General features: G+C 60.9%; 1 protein-coding gene across 1 annotated transcript; it reads left to right on the top strand.

Moving 5' to 3' along the window:
* Positions 1–247: 247 nt before the first annotated feature.
* HMX1 (H6 family homeobox 1) lies at positions 248–4,067 on the top strand. The gene is made up of 2 exons (XM_040237639.1): positions 248–641; positions 3,421–4,067. Exons 1-2 carry the CDS (start codon positions 248–250, stop codon positions 4,065–4,067), a joined length of 1,041 nt encoding a protein of 346 aa, XP_040093573.1.
* Positions 4,068–20,494: the final 16,427 nt, after the last annotated feature.

The following is a 20,494-nucleotide window of genomic DNA, read 5'->3' as shown; positions in this document are numbered from 1 at the left end:
CGAGCGAGGCGGCTGCCCGGCCGGCTGTCGGCACGCACCCGCTCCCGGCCGATCGCAGTCTGGCAAGGAGGCCGCTGCCTGCCCCGCGGGGCCCGACGCCAGCGCTCCGGGCAGCGGCTCTAAGGTCGGGCCGCGCGTGCGCCAGAAAGTCGCGCGCCACGGTCCCCACCGGGGACCGGGACCGGCCGCGCCCCGGGCGCCCAGAACCCCGAGGAGCCCGGCAGAGTTCGACGGACCCGCGGCCGCGATGCCGGACGAGCTGACGGAGCCCGGGCGCGCCACGCCGGCCCGCGCCTCCTCCTTCCTCATCGAGAACCTGCTGGCGGCCGAGGCCAAGGGCGCCGGGAGCGGGGCCCAGGGCGGCGGCGGCCGCGAGGAGGAGGAGGACGACGACGACGACCCTGAGGACGAGGACGCGGAGCGGGCGAGGCGGCGGCGGCTGCAGCGGCGGAGACAGCTGCGCGCGGGCTCCGGGCCGAGCGGGGAGGCGCGGGCCCGCGCGCTGCTTGGGCCGGGCGCGCTGGGCCTCGGTCCCCGGCCGCCCCCGGGTCCCGGGCCGCCGTACGCGCTGGGCTGCAGCGGCGCCGCGCGCTGGTACTCGCGGTCGCACGGAGGCTACGGAGGCGGCCTCAGCCCTGACAGTGAGTGGGGCGTGGGGAGGGGTGGCCCGGGTGGTGGGGCCCGGCTTCTTCCCATCGCATTTGCTCCGGGACTTCGGGTTCGTTGGCGGCCTTTCTGGGCCGCCCTCCTCCTGTGTCTGTGGTGGGCTCTGCGGTTGTGTGGGGAGGGCCCCTAGCTGAGCAGGTTTGGAGGCCCATTCTCCAGGGCAGGGTCCCCCACGCAGGGAGAAGCTTTGGCAGGGTCTGGGTTTCGCCCATAGCCTTGGGAGAGCAATCTGGGGACAGGGGACAACAGCTAAGAAGAGGAAAGAAAGGGAGGGAGAAATAGAACCGAGAACAAGAGGACACGCGAGGGGACACGGTGAGGAGAGGCCGGAGCGAAGAGGGAAGAGCGGGAGAAAGAGAGAAAGAAGGCGAGTGGGGAGAGAGAAGGCCGACAAGAAAGCTGTGCGTGCCCGGGAGACAGAGCAAAGATAAAGGGAGGGAGACCCCGCAGAGTCAAACTCAGCAGGATGAAGGGGGCATGGCGTGGGGGGGGGGGCTGCTCTGCAGCGCGGGCTGGGGGTGGTGGTCTTCCACAGAAGCTGTGGCTGCAAAGCCTCCTCTGCCAGCCGCAGACCGGGCCTGGGGCAGAGGCCTAGACCTCCCTGTGGGCCCGCGGCTGTGCCAGGCAAGGAGGCTGTGTTCCGAAGACCCCCTCTCCCTTCTCTGCCCCTCCCCCTCCCTTGCCTTTGTTCCCTGCTGAGAGCTCCGAGGCTGGGGGTGGCGGTTTTCAGCCCCAGAACCCACTCACCCCTCTTGCCCGGGCATTCTGGAGGTGCGTTCTGCTCTCCCTCTCCCCACGGTGGCTGCCTCCCTCGGGGCCCTGCCCTTTGGAAGAAGCCCCCCCCCCCCAGGAGCAGGACTAGGAAGCTAGGCTAACCTCAGCCCTGGGCTTTGCCAGCCCCCGCCCCCTGCACCCCAGCGGAGGACTCAGGCTCCTGCTCTGAAGTGCTTTCAGCTCCTAGCAAAAGTTAGCACAAAAAGAGTGCTGTGGGTGGGGGTAGGTGGTCAGACCCCTGTCACCTCTTAGATAACCCCCTCCCTGGTGTAGGAGTGAGCCCTTTGCAAAGGGACCACCTCTCAGAACCTATGCCCAGAAGGTCCGGGACCCCCTACCCTCTTCATTTTGCTTCCAGAAAGCTTGAGCAGGCCTGTTTGGTTACTTGCCCTGAAACTGAGTGATCAAATGTGGTGCCCTTCCGGGGGTGTTTCTGAAAGGGTCTCACAGGGTGAAATGTGTTCCCCTCCTGCCCCTAGAATTTTGCCCCAGCCCCAGCCTCACCAGCAGCCCTCAGAGACGTGATCCTTCCTAGTTCATATAATGCGGGTTGGGGGTCCCTGTTTTGAACCAGAGCTGGCAGGCCCGGCTTGGCTTCCTGTGGCAATACAAGGGCCTCTGAATCTGGGGACCCCCCCATATCGGGGGTGCACATGCCAGCCTGGAACCTGACCCCTCTTTGGACACAGTGAGGGCTCACACCACTGGCACCAGGGACACAGCACCCCTGCGCAGCTGCTGGGCATGGGGTGTATGCACCAAGCTGTTCACACCAGCTCACCAGTGTCTGTTGGGCGCTCACACTGTGGGCACACCGCTGCTTTCGGTGGGCCAGCCTGGCCAGACTCGACTTGACTGCGGTAATGCCAACCTGGGGCCTGTGTGCACACAGAAGGCTCAGCCCGAGGCAGAAGGGACGCTGGCCTGAGTTGGCCTCGCAAGCCCGGAAGTCAGGCGGCTGCCCCCTTTCAAGCTAAGCTTGGAGTCTGGATCAGCATCTGAGTCCTGGGCAGGCTCTCTCACCTGAAGCCATCATCCTTTGCTAGCCCTGGGGGTGGAGGGCAAGGCATCCACTCACCTCTGGGAGACAGGGTGGAGCTTGGTTCTTGCAGCGTGAGCTGGGGTGTGGGGCATTGTGGGCTTCTGCACCCCACACCCTCAGATTCAATCAGGGCCTCATGGGCTTGGGGTGGTGTGTGGGAGCTGAGTGTTTCTACACAGCCAGAGCTGCACTTGTCTCGAGCCCTCTGAGCTGACTGCGGGCAGAGAGGGCACGCCTCTGTGGATATCTGGATTAGGGGCACAGGAAACGGAGGTGAACAGGCCACCCGTGTTTCCAGGGAGGCGTTTTGTTGGCTAGGTCGTCTGCATTCGCTTATTCTCCATCGATGGGAATGTTTCTGTGCAAGCGGGAATTCTGCGTCTTCTAGGAGTGAGTGGGGAGGGATCGTGGCAAGTCTTTGTTTCTGGGTCTGGGGGTCTTGGCGGAGGCCTGAGTGCCGGGGGTGAGGTGGTCTCTGTGCTGGTTTTCCGGGTGTATATTTCTCAGAAGGACCTTTTTTTCCTCTGTGAGGCGAGCCCCTGGGGCTGTTGAGTGTTGTTTCGATTCGAAGCCAGTGGTTATGGGAGCGTCTTTTTCTTGCATTTCTGTTTGTGCTTTGGTGTTCCTTTTCTTCCCTTTTTTCTTCCTTCTGTGGATGCGCCCGGAGCGTGTTCCCAGCGTGTTGGTTTGGAGCTTAGCTCAGGTCTTCAAGTTCACCTCTGGATGCCCGGCCTCTCTCGGTCCAGCGTGGGGGTGAGATCTACCGAGCGTGGTGGAGGACGACCCGCCGCCATCGGCGGAGCTGTTTGGGGACTGTTTCCTTGCTGTGGTCGTGGCAGACCTCACGGGGTGCGGGGAGCAGCTGGCTTCAGCGACAGGTTCGCGGAGGGGATCGGCCTCCAGAATCAACCCATGTTCCCCCTCTTTCCCCCCTGCAGCCAGCGACCGGGACTCACCGGAGACGGGCGAGGAGATGGGCCGCGCAGAGGGCGCCTGGCCGAGGGGCACCGGGCCGCGAGCGGTGCAGCGAGAGGCGGCGGAGCTGGCGGCGCGGGGACCGGCGGCCGGCGCGGAGGAGGCGGCGGAACTGGCCGAGGCCCCCGTGGCGGCGGCGGCGGCCGGGGAGGCCCGCGGCGGGGGCGGCGGCCGCAAGAAGAAGACTCGCACCGTCTTCTCGCGCAGCCAGGTCTTCCAGCTCGAGTCCACCTTCGACCTGAAGCGCTACCTGAGCAGCGCCGAGCGCGCAGGCCTGGCCGCGTCCCTGCAGCTCACCGAGACGCAGGTCAAGATCTGGTTCCAGAACCGTCGCAACAAGTGGAAGCGGCAGCTGGCGGCCGAGCTGGAGGCAGCCAGCCTGTCCCCGCCGGGCGCGCAGCGCCTGGTCCGCGTGCCGGTGCTGTACCACGAAAGCCCCGCCGCGGGGGCCGCCGCCGCCGCCGCGCTACCCTTCCCGCTGGCCCCCACCGCGCCCGCGCCGCCCCCGCCGCTGCTCGGCTTCTCCGGGGCCCTCGCCTACCCGCTGGCTGCCTTCCCGGCTGCCGCCTCCGCGCCTTTCCTGCGGGCGCAGATGCCCGGCCTGGTGTGAGCATCCCCGACCTGCTGGGCCCACGCCCCGAGGCCAATCGGGACTTGTGTGGAGGCGCCCTCCGAGGGCGTGGTGGCAGCGGTGGAGCCTGGGGGCCTTCCGTCGATCGGGGGTTAGGGGGCGCTCCGGTGGACCCACTGCGCCTCCAGAGCGCAGGCTGCCGCCTCGGGGGCCGTGCCCTACTATCGGCCAGAATGTAACCGAGCCCCGGTGATTGTGGCTCCGCAGACAGTCGCCAGGCTGGGTCCCCGCTGGGAGCACAGCGTCGCAGACAGTCGGCCCTGCAGCCCAGGGTCCTCCCCTCCCGCGGACAGGCCTCAACCTCTGAGCAAACCCAGCTCGCGCCCCTCCGGAGCCAGGCAAATCCAGGCTGCCCAAGATGCTTTGTGGAAGGGCCCTCTTCTACAGGCGCAGTGACCCTGCCGCGGACTATGCGTCAGCGACCTCCGGAGCACTGTGATCAGCCTGAGGGCCTTGACCTTGCATCCCGGCAGAGAGAGAGAGATTCCCAGGGAGCGAGTTCCGGTGAGGGGAAGGGATGAAGATCCTGCCAGGTGGTGCTTCTGTCGGACTGTCCATTCCGAAGGCAGGGCTCCTCTCCCGGGCTGCGGTCCTTGGTTATCCTGGCGAAGACTTTTTTTTTTTTTTAAACGAATCTACTTATTTGCGTATGGAATAAAAAGGGACATTTTCTGGACAGTTGCTGCTGCTTTGTAATCCCTGGGGCTGAGCTCCTCTCTGGTGATGCACTGTGGTGGGCGCCATCCCCAGCCTCCTGGAGCACCTTCCAGTCCTGGCCGGGGGCAGGTGGGTAGGTAAGGGACCTAGAGTCAAAGAAGGGATCCTCTCCTATCCCGTGTCACTCAGTTCTGGGACCTTCAGTACAACCAGGAGTCAGGAGTTGAAGGCAGAACCTATCACTTGGCCCAGGGGGCTGCCAGCTACGTGGGCCCCTGTGCCCACGGCTCCTTTCTGCCCTGGAGCTGAGACTCATCTCTGACACAGGGGCTCCTTCTTTTGGTCAAAACAAAAAGCTGGCGCCAGTCAGCCCAGCAGGGCCCAGTGAGGAGCAGGGCTCTCTGGCTGGGGCCTCGCCCCCCCCCCCCGCCCCGGGACCATTGGCAGTCCCTCTTGAACTGAAGGATTCAGACCCTGGGCAAGGTCCTGAGTTTATGGGCTCTGAGCGAATGCGTATTGCTTAGCTCGTTGCCATGGCTGGATCTCTGCAGCCAGCCTGTTGCAGGGTGGAGACAGTGGTCTCCTGCGTGAGGGAAAGATGCTTTATGGGGTGCTCATAAAGATGCTTTAAAGATGCTGCTCAAGTCGGGAGAGAAGCCATTCGGTTGCTTGAAAGGGTTGCTCCTGAGACAGAATGGAACCCCTTGGAAACCTGTCTCCACCCCGCTGGCTTTGGGTCTTCCAGTGGAGCAGACATTCCAGGCTGAGATACACATCCTGGTCCCTCGGTCTGGTCTGGTCGGTCTGGCCCTCGGAGTTCTCAGCGGTGGCGCCAGACAGCCCAGGAGAAGGCGCCACGGGGGTCTCCCCACCCTGGGGTGGGGGAAGGAGGTCCATCTGTCTGCCCCTGCAGCCCAGTTCCCTGACCCAGAATCATCCCCTGCCCCAGCTCTTCCAGTCGGTTCCATGTTCCCTGAGGCTGGTCTCTGGCAAGCTGGTGGTGGTGGTGGGGATCCAGGGGGACTGTGGGGGCGGGCAGCCCGTGGCCTAGGTGGTCCTTGCTCCTCTGGGCTCTAAGGTCCCCACCTTCAGGCTCCCAGTGCCCAGGGCCCGACCAGGGCAGGCAGGCCCCTGAGAGCCTCACGCCTCCCCTCCAACCCGGCCCCCGCCCGCGGCTGCATTCCCTCCCTTTGAGGGTGGGGTCTGCTCTTCCTGGAGAAGGGGAGAGCTGCCCTTTCCACGTCGGTTTCACTGGACTTTGTTAGGAGCGACTTGCCATCTGTTTCCCTACAGTGAGCTGGCTGCTAGCTATCTCCAGAGGCCTTTGGTCCAGACCAGAGGCCACGGGCGGAAGTGTGTGCCAAGAAGACCTTTGGAGAAGCAGTGGCATCTCTGCTTCCTCTCTCCCGCTGGGCCCTCTCGGGGCCTCCGCAGCACTCTTGGCTGAGGCTCCACGTGGGACCCTGGGCCTCTGTCCCTTTGGCGGCTGCACACGGTCAGCAGATATACCCCTGCCGGTTCTCCGAGAGCTGTGCACCAGCATGCCTGCGCAGAGCTGGCCGCACGGGCCAGCGCAGGTCCCCGCCTGCGCACCAGGCAGGCAGCCGGGCAGTGCAGCGCCTCTGTGCTGCTGGCCGGTGGCACCGCACGCCGGGGAATCTCGCGCGGTACATGGAGGTAGCGCTGGGATTCGGCAGCTGCGGGAATCTCGGGCACTCGGACCACGAATGGGATCCTTAAAACCCGGGTTAAAGACGTGTTGCCAGCGATGCAACTGTTGGATTCGACTGTTTGGTGGTTGATGCTGGCGCGGTCCCCAGGTCGTGGCGACCAGACCGACCGCAGGGCACAGCGGAGCACCGTGTGGGGCCCACGTCCCCGGGTGGCTCGGCCGCGGCGGCTTGGCCGCGGCGGCTCGGTCCGCACCAACCACGGCTCCGAGCCGGCTGGGGAGCCGCGTGGCCCCGGGGCCACAGGCAGCGAGGGACTGTGGGCCGCGTGTCCAGACCCTCGGATCTGCCCACTTGGAAGGAGCGAACCTGGCTGCCTGGCCTGGGACTGTCGCCGGGGTCAGAGAGGTGGTTTTCTGCGCGGCTGAAGGACTGCCTGGTTCCGCGGAGGTAGAGACAAGGTGGGCCGGGGAGTCGCTTCCTTGCCTGCCAGCTCCAAGCTCTGCTGGGTGGGAAGGAAGCGGGAGGTGGGAGGGAGGCTTGTTCCCCCAACCTTGAGGGAGGGTCGGCAGCTGGAAGCCTAACGCTGAAGAACAGAAAGTGGACCAAATGGGAGGATCGGGCCAACGGGACTCCGGGAAGCTGGTTTTACCCCCTAATTATCCAGCGTGCGGAGTGTCCCACCAGGGGCCGCACAAACCACAGCGAAGCCTGGGCGGAACAGGCAGCCCGAGGGGCTGGGGGCCCAGGCTGGATACGATCCGGGCTCCAAGCTCCAGCGCCAAGAGCGCAGGTCGGCCTCATCCAGATGCACGCTGGCTCGGCTCCTGGTGGGGGATGAATGGCTTTGCTCTGTTTCTGCCCTGCGTGCCCTGACCCTCTCCAGCCCTCCAACCCTAGCTTCTCCTTACACGAAACCCAAACCCGATTCCAGCCACCGTGGGTTGCCTAGGGGCTTCTAGCTGCAGAGTCCCCGAGCCCAGCTGGGTCTACCAGGCTTTGAACACCTGGGTGGACCTGCAAGTTTCCCTACCGAGTTCGAGCAGAATCAGACCTGCTAAAAGGGACAGGCAGGTCCCATTTCCCTCCCCTCCCCCTGCCCCATCTCCCCTCCCCCCCCCTCCGCCGGCCCCCCCGGCCCCCCCCTCCCCGTTGCTCTGTGAGACTGGCACCACCTGACCACTCCAGATCCTGGTTGAGAGAGCGAGTGGGCAGCACCTGAGCTCATTTCCACCCACCTCATCCAAAGTCCTGGTGAGGGACTGATGAATTCTCCAGGAATCGCCCTTCTCCTACTCCGCACGTGGGGATTCACGGACTCCTTCCCACCCAGGGTCTCCCCTCCTCATCAGATACAGGTCAGGGGCTGTCGTGCCCCCCTCAACCTCCTCCCCCAAAGCTTAGCTTGGTTTCAGGGGGAGAAGATTCCCCAGAGTCTTGGTGCTCTGAACCTACCCAGAAGAAGGCAGCCCACCTGGGTAAGAAGGAAGGGGCTGAGAGCGGTCAGCTGGGGCCCAAGAGAGACACCAGGGCCCGGCTAGCTCTGCTCTCACTCCTGTCTGTAGGTGTCTCCCAACCATCCTTCAAGGCTGTCTGGCCTCACCTGGAGATTCTCCCAAAGTGAAATTGGGGCTTTGAGGTCAGAAACCCTGAGGCAGGGACTCCAAGAAGTCAGTCACTGGGCCGCTCAGGCCCAGACCCCCTTTACCTCACCTGGTACTGCTACAGAGGCCAGGTGCCTGGTCCTGGGGCCCCCTCCTCCCTGACGGCCTGCGCTCAGGGGGCGACCAGGGTCGTCTGGATCATATCCTTTGGCCGCCCTCACTGCGACCACAAGAGAAGGGTCCCTGGTCTCCTGCATTCGTTCGCTAGGAGGGATGCCTGAACCCAGGATTCCAAGGCACGTCCCAGAGGCGGCTCACCCCACAACTGGATACAAAGCCCCGCTGCCCTCTGGTGGGGTGGGGGGGAAGAGAGACACTCCTATAAGGGTAGACTGGAAAGGGGGCCACCCTGTTCTAATAGCACTGAACTTTGAATCCAGACACTTGGGCCAAGATCTGGAACCAAGAGTTAGTCTCTGGGTTCACTACCTGGAGAGCAAGCAGGTGAGTGGAGGGCTCAGCCCTGGCCAGCTACAGCAGCCATGGGCTTCACTTTTTGTTTGTTTTGCTATAAAAGTGATAATGCTTATTATTATCTGGCAATTGCAGAAAAGTCAAAACAGAATTTGCCTGCACTTCCACCATCAAAAGTCAACTGCTTCTGAGTGTGAGATGAAGCTGTGGATTCATTGTGAGGCGACTTACAGATGTATTGTTAATTAAAAAAAAAGCCCTTATCAGTTCACATGCACTCAAGTATTTATCAGTAAAATGATGTGATGTTTCTTTGCAAAGTATGGCAACAAGAACAAACAAATTAATTGAATAGTAAATACGAAAGTGAGACACACAGGATTAGCAAGGCATTGATCATTGTTGAATGGAGGTGGGTACATGGTGGGGGGGGGGGTTCATTTCAAGGCTTCCTCTACTTTGTTTTATATTTGAAAACTTCCATAATAAAAATGCTCTAACTGACTTCGCAGAAACGTCACGGGTGTGTATTCCTAGCAGCGGATTCTCCGCCCGGGGCCATTTTCGTTACAGGTTTATTTTCTTCGGATCGCCATCTAACCTTGTTTGCACCCCGCTTGCATTTTTCCTCCCCATCCTTCCTCGAAGTGCGCATTAAAACCCATTAATTCGGTCTCCGCAGACATGCTTCATTAAGCCTTCAACTTCTGTCTCTGAGAACCTGTCCCTGCCCACATCTCTCTCCCACTGGCCCTGGCGCCCCTCTGGGTGCTGAACGCTGGTGCCGCCATCACCTCCGCCCGGGAGGCCTCCGAGAGCCGCAGACCGGTCTGCGCTGCCGGGGGTCGCTGGCGCCGCTTCCCGGCCTTCGCGGTGGGAGTCGCCCGCGGACCGGGATCCCCCCGCAACCCGTGCAGCCCAGGTCTCAGGTCCGACCCCGCTGCAGGTTCGGGGGACGAAGCCCCGCGGCCGCCCCTCTGGCCCCGGGTTCGCCTGTGCGGTGTCTCGGAGCCTCCTCGACGCTCTCGGCCCCTGGGTCCGCGGCGCCGAGACTAGGACTGAAGTGGGGGGGGGGCGGTGACTAAGGCTGGGGGGCGGGGGGAGATCCCTGGAGGGCGTGTGGGGAGAGGCTCACGTGCTCGGAGCTCCGTCTGGAGAGACAGACCGGTCCGAAGGGCGCTCTCCATCCCCGGGAGACGCGGTGTGCGAGGGGGTGGGGGCTTCTGGGATGCGGGCGACCCAGCCCCGAAGTGCGGGACTCCCCGGGGTCTCGCTGCCCCCGCCCCCCGGAGCGGGGTCCGACGAGGCCAACCCGCAGGACCTCGGCCCCGCCCGGCCGGCCGCGCGCTTCTCTGCCCGCTCCGCGTCTCTGCTTCTGTCCCCTCCGCCTCTGCGTCTCTCGTCTGCATTCTTCTCCGCGCGCTTTCCTCCTCCGGGGCTCGGGAGTCGGCCGGTGCGTCGTCTCCGCTGTCGCGCGGCCTCCTGGGCTCCATCGCCCCCCTCTCCGGGACACGATTACCTCCCCCTTCGACCGGCCCCAGGTAGGAGTCGGGGAGGCTGGGCCCCCTCTCTTTGAAAGGTTTATTTCTGGGCGGAAGGGCGCGCCCCGCGGACACGGCGGCGCAAGGACCCCCTGCGCGCCGAGGCCCCGTGTCGCCTCGATCGGGCTGGTGGGAGTCCGGGTCGCCGCTTCGTGTCCGGATCCCGCGCCTGCCCCTCTGGGGGCTCTCGATCCAGGCTGTCCCCTCGCCAGGCCCGAGTGTCCCCGCTCCCCGCCTCGGGCTGACCGAGCTTAAAGGAGGGAAACGGGCGGTGGCGCCAGGTCCGCGGCTCCCGGGATCCGGCGGGCGGCCGGCGCGGAGCGGCCGCCTTCTGCTTCCGGGCCGCCGGGCTTCGGAGCGCTAGGCCGGCGTCGCTGTGGACCCTCTGGGCCCGCGGCCCTTGCGGGGGGGCGCCCCCTCCCCGCAGTCCTTCCGGCCCCGCCTCCCCCCTTCCCGCCGGCGCCCCCCGCCCCCTGCCCGGCTCACCTGGCGTCGCCTTGGCGTCTCGGAGTCTGGCTCGGCCTTCGCGCCCCGCCCCTCGGTTCTCACCTCGCTCCTTCCCGCTCCCCTTCCCCCTCGGGTTCCGCGCGCGCGTCCACGCGTTCCCCGAGCCGGCACCTCTGACGCTGAGCTCTAGCCCAGCGGCCCGGGGCTGGGGCCGGGAAGGAGGGAGGTGCCTGAGCCCTCCCGGTACCGAAGGCTTCTCGGAGAAGGCAGTATTAAACCCGCAGGGAGGAGAGGAGCGGCGGGCGGCCGTGCGCAGGTGGAGGCGGCGGTTCGCCTCGAGTCTCGGACCTTGGTGTGGGCATCTCCCCCCCACCCCCCGCTCTGTGCTGTCTGGCCCTCGGGTCGCCCCCACCCAAGCACTCTTCCCCTCCCGGAAAGATGGGGCGCGGATTTAAGAGTGCCCAACCGTGCTCAGCCTTCGCCGGCCGTCTGCGTCTGCGTGGATTCGGGAAAGTCGTTTCCACTTTCTGAGCTCACCTTGCCCATCTGTGGAGTGGGTAGGCGGCAAGTGGTGAAGGTCGTGGGGCCCAATGTCAAGAGCGCAGGCTCAAGGCTTGCTGCTGGGCACACAGCCTTCTGCACCAACAGCAAGGCGGGACGCCTACCGCCCACCCGCTCAACTCACAGGTTCCCCTTCCTTCGGCCTGTGCGGGGCAGGCCGCTGCGGTTCCAGCCTGGTCCTGAGCGCCGAGTCAAGTCGCTCCCAGCCCCGTTCGCGCACCGAGTCATGATCGCACTGGGGCTCCAGGGCAGCTGAGGGGGCGCCCACCCGGCCCCGCAGGAGGGTGCACTGTATGTGCAGCAGGCCCCCCGAACGACAGCTGCTCCCCTAAAAACCAGCACCATCTGCCCCTCCAGGGCCCAAGCTCCCACACTCCGGCATCCATAAATCCTCTGACCTTTGCCTCCTTCCCAGCAGAGACCCAGGCTGTCCACGCCCCCACTGCAGGTAACTGCGAGCTCTAGCCAAGGGGCTGGGGAGGAGGGATATGCCTGAGCCCTCCCTGGTCCTCTTCCTTTACAGCCGCCCAACTGGCCTCAGAGATTTGACATCCAGAGGTGGACACAGACCCCGGCCCAGAGCCTTGGGCCAAGGGGCCCGCTCTGCAGTTTCTTTCAGGAGTCGTGGCGGATGGCCCTTGCTCGCATCCACGTCACCTTGGGGGCGCTTTCTTGGAGCTGGGAGCTGATCTAGCTGTTCACCCAGGTTGTCAGTGTGGCCCCACGACAGCCTGGCAGGGCGAGTGGTGTCCCCAGTTTATGAACGAGGATTCAGGCCCCACCGACTCCAAATCACGAAGACTGCACCGTGGGCGAAGACAGAGCTGGGTCCAGCACTCTTTCCAGAGGGGAAATGACACGACCCAGTGCATGTGCTCGAGAGCTCAGCGCTGTGCGTGCTGGGCTGCCTTGGGGGGGCTCTGGGAAGATGTGGGGGTGAGGGCAGCTGGCCCGCTCAGAAGAGAGCCGCCTTCCGGTTCAGTTCCTCCCACCCCCAGCCCTCCTCGCCACCGCCCCCCAGCCCTCCTCTCCCTATCCCAGTCGGACTTTCTTTCCGTACCTCCATCTCCCCACGTGGGTTGGGGGCCGCGCCTCTGTACCCAGGCTGCCCTTGGGAAGGTCCCACACCGTGGAGTGCCTACTTTGGGATTTTCTAAGGCCCGTTGGAATGGTGGGGACCCACCGGGCCTTAGTGGGGTCTGAGAGGAGAGCCCCAGCCCCTCGGTGTCCTGCGTGGGGAAGGACTCCTGGAGGCAGCCTGGCCAGCTGCAGGATGGGAGAGCTTGGGCTGCTGGACTGATGCTGACACACTGATTCGTGATGATTCAAATTGTTTCTGTAGACAGCGGCCCCTTAAAAGTGTTCCATTCCTCCGTGTGGGGGAGGGGGAGCGGTTGGTGACAGCCTCCAGGCCTCTTTCCCAGAAAATCTCCAGCTTCCTGCAAGGGACCCTTGCCAGTCTCAATCTCATTTCCTGTGCCCATTTCACAGATACACCCAATGTGGCCCCCAGAAAGGCAGAGACAAGCACCCCAGGAGCCTGAGGGCACGTCTCCCTGCAGCGCCAGGGGGCAGGCCCCATCCCAGGAGTGGAAGAGAGGAGGGGGCATGGAGGCCCTGGTGGATGCATCTCAGAAGCAGCCCATGACCGTACTGGTGTCCTTTGCTCTCGTCCCTCTCTTGCCCGGCTCTCCTCCGGGATGTCCCGAGCAGCTTCGCTGGAAGTCATCCTCCTGCAGGACCTGGAGGAGGGAAGCACTGGGCCCCAGGACGCCCAAGCCAATCATCTGAGCCTGGGGCTCTCAGGGCTGAGAAAAGACCAGGGGTTTGGGTGTGCGCGCGTGTGTGCCTCTGTGTGTGTGTGTCTGCCTCTGTGTGTATCTGTGTGTGTGTCTGAGTGTGTGTCTGCAGACCTCTACCAGCCGCAGAGAGGGAGGCTCAACCCCTCGGCCCAAGGAGGTGGTGGTAAACTCAGGGTGCATCCCCGCCGAGCCTCTCGCGTCCTGCCACCGCGGCGCGAGGGGCCTGCCTCGGCTACTCCCGGGCGCACAGGGGCCTGAGCCGGCGGGCGCCGAGGACCTGGGCCCGGGGACTGCCCGGGCCCCACCGACACTGGCCTAGGAGCGCAACCTCAGTCTCACTGCCCGGTCGGTTCTGCCCAAAGTCACCGTGCGCCGCTCTGATTCCCTGCCCCCCGCGCCCCTCGCCTGGTCTCAGCGTCTCGGCCTCTCGCCGCCCCCCTTCCCGGAGCCGCTCTCGGGGCTCCAGCTCCCGGAACCGCAGCGTCAGCACATCCGGGTTTCGCTTGCTTTGGTTCTGAGTTTTCTTAAATCGTGAAAATCCATTTCCCCAAATGGGCGGGAGCTGAGCCTCGCTTCGTCCAGGGGCGGTCGGCCCGCCGCCCCCTCCCCACCCCCAGCACGACCCCCGAGGCCCGGCATTGATCCCGAAGCGTGTGCACATTGCATTAGTCCTAATGGTTTCGCTGATGATTCAACTTTTTCGTTAAAAGCCACCCCTCCGTCCTCACCGCTCCCCTGCCTCCGCCTCTGCCGGCCGCGGGCCCCTCCGCGGCGCGCGCGCCCAGAGCTTTCTTGGCCGGTAGAGACGCGGCTCCTGCAACCCAGGTCCGCCTCCCAGGGCGCGTAGACGCCTCAAGAGGAGCCCGCTCCTCGCCGGCAAGGGCGACGGCGGGGTAGGCGGAGGGCCTGCGGCGGTTTGGGGACCCTGCCCTCCCTGGCGCGTGAAATGCGGAGCTTAGATCGCGGTCATCCCGACACTTAACGAAGTCAGATCCTTGGCCTTCCAGACTCGGACCTGGGAAGAACTTAGAAACTCTGGCTCCAGGTCGGCCGTCACACGGGATCGGAGCTGGGCCTGAGCGCAAAACCGAGGAAGCGCATGGTCTGGACAAGGGGAGGCTGGGGGACCGCCTTCGACCTGCCCCCACTCCTCGACCTTCTTCCAGGGGAGGGCCTCGGCCTTCGCGAGGGGCCGATGCCAGATGGCCCTGACTTCCAAGGCGAAACCCGGAGCCCGCTAGGCTCCGCGGCCCCAGCCCTGCGCCAAGGGCGCCCAGCACGATCTGCCCCGACACCTCCAGGCTGGACCACGTCTGATATCACGAGGAAACGCTCTTCATTTCTTATTCGTTTGTTGTAGAAAATTCAAAATATATAGGTAAGAAAAAAAAAGTTAGGGCACCACAAGCCTAGATAACTACCCAGAAATAGTTTTCAATGGTTTGAGGTTTTTTTTTTTCTTATTATTATTTATAGGCAACACATTGTGCATGCGTGTTCAGTCATGCTGGACTCTTGCGACTCCATGGACTGTTGCCCGCCAGGCTCCTCTGTCCCTGGGATTTCCCAGGTAAGAACACTGGAGTCGGTTGCCATTTCCTCTTCCAGGGGATCTTCCCCACCCAGGGATTGAACTGGTGTCTCCTGCATTTTTTGGTAGGGGATTCTTTATCGCCGAGTCACCTGGGAACCCCCCAGACAGAACCCAGTTTGCTGTAGGAGGACTCTCCCTTCCCTCATCCTTTTTGAAAATGAAGCTAAATTTACCTACAGAGAAAAGTACAAATCTTCAGAGTACAGTTAGATGAGCTTGGACACACGTACACACTCATGTAATATCATCCAAATCTTTTTTTTATAAAGAAAGGAAGACACATACACGTGTCTGAAAGATTTAAACCGGGAGAACCGCGGTTCCCTTTCTTTTTACAATTTGTCAGTGATACACGCACACAATTTCAAATGTCCTCTGTTTCCACATAGAGAATAAAAAACACCAGAAACGATTCCCCACCCCAACCCCCAACAGAAGACACAGCTGTTAACCTTGCCAGCTCTTCCTGTTCCTAAACTGCTCGTATTTCTAAATGGCACCCTTAGACTATTTCTTGATTTCATTTTTAAAAAGGAATCTAGAGCCTTCCTGAGTGGCCCAGTGTTGGGGGCTGGGGTTTGGTCCCTGGTCAGAGAACTGGATCCCACACGCTACAGCTGAGACCTGGCACAGCCAAATCAATCTTTAAAAAAAGAAGCCTGCCGAGTGCCTGTGGCCTCCAGTCTGGAAGATGGGAAGTAACTTGCTCACAGGTCAGTGCAGTAGTCCCAGCCCTTTCCTACCCCCTCCTCAAAATGTCAACCTCTCTGGGGAGATGGGGACCCAGAGTTCCCAGTGCCGCCTGCCACACATGCCCTCCACAGCTGGCTGTGAGTTGGGACCCATCTTTTTCTTTCCTACTAGTGTTTCTCCTTGGCTTTCTCTATACTTGCTATTCATCTGTCTCCAAACTCCCTTCCCGAGGACCAGTCCCCTCTAGGAGGCATTAACAGCCAGAGACCCCCATCCCATGGGTGGGAAGAGGGGGAGAGGTGGGCCGCAGGCTGGGGATTCTACATAAGACCCTCTGATTTCCAGCCTGGCTCCCATTTCCGAGGCCACCAATCCCCAAGGCTTGCTGCTGGCCAATCAGCTGCCCCTCACTCCTGGTCCCTCCCATTCTGCAGACACCCTCCAGGAGTCCTGTGAGGGGCCGGAGGCATCTTTCCCAGGGTCTTATCACCAAAGGCTTTTGAGTCTTCCCCTGCGACCCCTGGGACGTGTTCCACTCTGGTTCCCACCTGCTAGGAGCAGGTGGGTTTGTCCAGCACGAACTCTGAATTTTGAGGGATCCTACTGGAATGTGGCCCCTCGCTGGGGCTGGTTCCCCAAGGGCGAGGATGAATCCTCTAGGGGCCTCCCTGGAAAACCCTGTTTAAAGAAGGTGCCAGGCACTCAAGGCCAGGGAAAGCCAACATTCCTCATCTCCAGGGGCACTCCTTCAGCCAGGGCTCACCGTGCAATGAGCCTATCCTGGCTCCCCAACCCTTCCCACCCCACCCCACCCCCACGACCGGGCCAGATGACCTCTTCCATCCCTGCAGCCTCCCTTGTTCTCTGGAGTCGCTACTGTGTCTTATTTGACTCCTTTATGAGGCTGTGGGCTCTTTGGGGCTCTGCCATCCAATCAGGCCGCTTAGAGGCTGTCCCCAATGGGCGCTTAATCAATAGTTGTTGGATAAATAGTGAATGAGATCGTGGTTTAATTCTCCCATCAGCCATGTGATGTGGATGAAGTCTGCGTGGCCAGCAAGCTAGGGAAGGAAATCCAGATCTGTAAAGCATATCTAATTGTTTTGCTTCTTCAGGTTTGTGATGAGCCAGCGGAGACTGGCAAATACATCTGTATGGAACTGGGGGGGCAAAGACGTTCCGGTGCGGTGGAGAAAGCCCAGGGTGGGGCATGGGCACGGTGCAGCTCTCACACTTGGGGGGGCGGCGACGTGGGTATCAGTGCCGCCCTGCCCATGTGTGTTCATGCATATAGACACTAGGGGAAAAAGGAAGCCAGTGCTTCTCAGCTTTTAGAATCAGCATTGACTGAAATTGCTTTTCCCACTTCTGTATGTGTAGATTTATTTCAGGATGTAAAATGAATTTCTTACTGTGTTTATATCTACAGAAAGAGTTTGAGGCTTGCTGGATGATGTTGCAGTTATTTTTGTTTTCGTATACTCTTAAGTTTTTTAACTTGGCAGAAGTAATACATATTTTTCTTCATATTGTTCTTAGGTCTTAGAGTTCTCCAGAGAAACAAAACCAGTAGAAAAAAATGTACATATAGAAAAATATAGGACATATATATATATATGGGCTTCCCTGGTAGCTCAGCTGGTAAGGAATCCACCTGCAATGGGCGAGACCTGGGTTTGATCCCCTGGAGGAGGGCATGGCAACCCCCTCCAGTACTCTGGCCTGGAGAATCCCATGGAGAGAGGAGCTTGGTGGGCTCTGTGGGCAAAGAGTTGGGCACGACTGAGCGACTAAGAATAGAACATACATACCACATATGTGTGTGTGTAAGAGCGAGAGGGGGAGAGGGGGAATTGATTTTAAGAAGCTGGTGCACGTGACTGTGTGGCTGGCAACTCTGAGTCCTGTAGGGTAACTGATAGGCTGCAGATGTGTTCAAGAGAGGATACTGCAGTGTGAGCCCAAATCCTGGAGGCAGCAGGCTGGAACCTCAGGTAACGTTCCTAGGATGCAATCTCGAGAATCCCTTCTACTTCCGGGGCCCTCAGTCTCTGCACTATAGTTCAGTTGCCAAGTCGTGACTGACTCTTTGCGACCCCATGGACTGCAGCACACCAGGCTCCCCTGTCCTTCACTATCTCCTGGAGCTTGCTCAAACTCGTGTCCATCGAGTCGGTGATGCCATCCAACCATCTCATCCCCTATCTCCTCCTTCTCCTCCTGCCCTCAGTTTTCCCACATAAGGATCTTTTCCAGTGAGACAGCTTTTGGCATCAGGTGGCCAGAGTATTGGAGCTTCAGCATTAGTCCTTCCAATGAGTATTCAGGGCTGATTTCCTTTAGGATTGACTGGTTTGGTCTCCTTGCAGGCCAAGGGACTCTCAAGCACCTTCTCCATCACCACAATTCAAAAGCATCAGTTCTGTGGCGCTCAGCCTTCTTTATGGTCCAACTCTCACATCCGCAGGTGACTACCAGGAAAACCATAGCTTTGACTAGACAGACTTTTGTCGGCAAAGTGATGTCTCTACTTTGTTACTATGCTGCCCTTTGCCCTTAAGGCCTTCAGCTGATTGGATGTGGCCCACCCACACTGTGGAAGGTAATCTGCTTCCCTCAAAATCTGTTGATTTAAGTGTGACTCTCACCTAAAATAGACCTTGACTGTGACATCCAGGCTGGAGTGTGAAGGACACACACACCTAGCCCGGTTGATGCATAGCCCTAATCAGCTCAGGTGCTCAGGCCTCCGTCTGAATTTTGACCTCCTCCCTCCAGGTCAAGAGAGGAGAGGCCGCCCTGGTGCTGGTATTCTCACTGGTGTCACGGGAATGTGTAGATGGGTCTGAGCAGCCTCTATGAGCCTCGAGGCTCTTCAGTCCACGGGGTCCTCCAGGTGCAAGGCTCTGTCCCTGCGGGGAGTAGGACGGCCCTCACGCTTCAGGGTGAGCTGCGCGCGTCTCAGCCTGTCCGGCAGCAATCGGACCATTCAGTGAGCTTCTGGACAGCAGGGATGTGTGTCCACCACATCTGGGTCACCAGGACCCACCAAAGGCTGGGCCAGTACAGGGAGAGGCGGTAGTGTGGGTGGGGTCTGTTTCCCTCACATCATCCGGGTGGCGGTTGTGGATGGGGGCAGGAGGGAAGGCGGGGTGGTGAGACAGGCCTACGCTTGTGTTTCATTGTTGTGCAGTTGCTCAGCCATGTCTGACTCTTTTGTGACCCCGTGGACTGCAGCCTGCCAGGCTCCTCTGTCCATGGGATTCTCCAGGCAAGAGTACTGGAGGGGTTGCCATTCCCTTCTCCAGGGGATCTTCCCAACCCAGGGACTGAACTTGTGTTTCCTGCATTGGCAGGCAGATTCTTAATCACTGATCTTCCAGGAAAGTTTTGTTTATTTCAGGTCAATTCCAGATGCAAATGCAAAATGGAAAAAGCATAAAAAGACTGAAAGTGCTCTTAAGCTTTTCCCTGATCCCAGGGAAAGGTGAGGGAAGGTGTATGGATTCTCCCCTTCTGCCTCTCACCAAGTCTCACTGCTCACTCAGCTGGAGGCCATGGTTCCCAACCTTTCAGTCCTTCACCTGGCTGGACGACAAGGTTCTGACCAGTGCTAGCTGCAACTCCAGACCTTCCTCTTAGCTAGGAATTGGGCAGCCCTTGGCACCCTTCTCTCCCCTTCCTGGCTGCCTGGGATGGCTTGTAAAAGTCTGGTGGGGACATGCCACTTAGAGCAAAGCAGAGCTGCCCATCCCCCTGGACCATTTATCAGCTTGCATTTTTATGCGAGATAAAACTTTCTGTCTTACATAAGCTGCTATGACTTGGTATTTCCTTAGGAAACTGAGTCAATATCTTAACTAATACAGGAGGCCTTTCTAAGCTGGGCTGATCAGCATTTACACTTGGCTGCTGATGACTGAGCACTGGCCACAGCCACATGAAACGAACCTGGAGGTGGTAAGCTTGTGTGGTGTTCTCTGAAGACACCAGGGACCCAGGGACTCCTGCCTCTCTTATCTGCCGTCCTAATACATGGGCTCCATCTTCCAGGTCACAAAACAGCTGCTGAGGCTCCAGCCTTCACATCTTTGTTCTGTTCAGGAAGAAGGGCAAAAGCAATAGGCAAAGGGGCTTCTTCCCCTCTTTTAGGAATTCCCAGAGGCTCCTTTCACTGACTTCCACCTTTATCTCTTTCACCACCCCTACATTTCAGAAAGAACTTTGTTACTAAAGCAGAATGGGGAATGGATATTGGGAGGCAACTAGGAAGCCTCGCCCAGAGAAAGTTGTGGACTGGAGTCACAAATCAGCAACAAGACCAAGACCTTCAGTTGGAACCAACCTCCCTGGGTCCCCCCTGGCCACTGCCCCGCCAGCAGCTCCCTCCGCTGAACTCAGCCAGTGGGGTGCGGTGTGTTCAGCCCCCACACCCAGGCCAGGCTAGCGCTCTCGTGTGCCAAGGAGAGTACAGCTTCCCTTGGGACTGGGTGGTACAGGGTTGGGGGCCTGGCTACTGTCAGACAGACCAGGACGGATCTGGGACCCTGCTCTCTGGCTGTGTGGCTTTGGACAAAGTCCTTAACCTCTCTGAGCTGTCAGTTCCTCTCTTAGCTCTTGCTGCACTGAGGGGATCCTGGGAAATAAGGAAAAAAGGCTGTGCAACCCCTCCGCCTCCGCCGCTGGGCCATCGTGGGTGCACAGTTGGCCAAGCACAAGGAGCAGACGCTGAGACACGGGCTGGTCCGCCAGCATCCTGGCCAGTCCATCTCCCCGCTGAACCATGTGGGCCGGATGTCTGCCCCACTGGCTGAGCCCATCTGTCATTTTTATTACAAATTGCCACTCCGTTGGCTTAACCCAAAGCCTGTTACCCCAAACAACCTGAGTGATTGCTTGCGAACCCAGGCTCAATACCCCTTCCACACTTCTCACCCACGGCCCCAGGGAGCTCCCACGGGGGGCCTGAGTCACTCCCTCCCAGGGCCGGGGGACCAGCCCCCTTTAGTCTGTCTGTTTCCCCAAGGATTTCAGAGGCCGGGTTTCCTCTGTGTGCCACCTTGAGACAGAGCCTGGGTTCAAGTGCCTGCTCCTGGCCTGGCCTTGGGGCTCCTTGATGGCTCTCCCAAGTCCGAATCTGAGGCTGGGAGAAATGTGAGGGCAGTGGGTGGCAGGGTTCCACCCCCACCCCCCACAGACGGGCTAGAGATAGCAGGTTTCACGTGGGTTCCCAGGAACTGGGGCTGGCCAGGCCGGTGAGTCCCACGTGGAATAGAGACCGCAGCCTTGCAGGGTTGTCCTTCCTGGCCCAGGGACCCTAGGCTGTCCCTGCATCCAGGCTCTGGCGAAAAGGGCTCGGGGTG

Source organism: Oryx dammah, unplaced genomic scaffold (genome assembly GCF_014754425.2).
Source record: "Oryx dammah isolate SB20612 unplaced genomic scaffold, SCBI_Odam_1.1 HiC_scaffold_3, whole genome shotgun sequence".
Taxonomy (NCBI): Eukaryota; Metazoa; Chordata; class Mammalia; order Artiodactyla; family Bovidae; genus Oryx; species Oryx dammah.
Note: the sequence above shows the minus strand (reverse complement) of the source record. Positions and strands in the feature narration are given on the sequence as shown.

Excerpts from the sequence above, each read along its gene's own strand:
- HMX1 (XM_040237639.1), top strand. The coding sequence starts at position 248 with ATGCCGGACGAGCTGACGGAGCCCGGGCGCGCCACGCCGGCCCGCGCC. Across the intron at positions 642-3,420 it reads AGGCGGCCTCAGCCCTGACA|CCAGCGACCGGGACTCACCG; the intron begins GTGAGTGGGGCG and ends TCCCCCCTGCAG.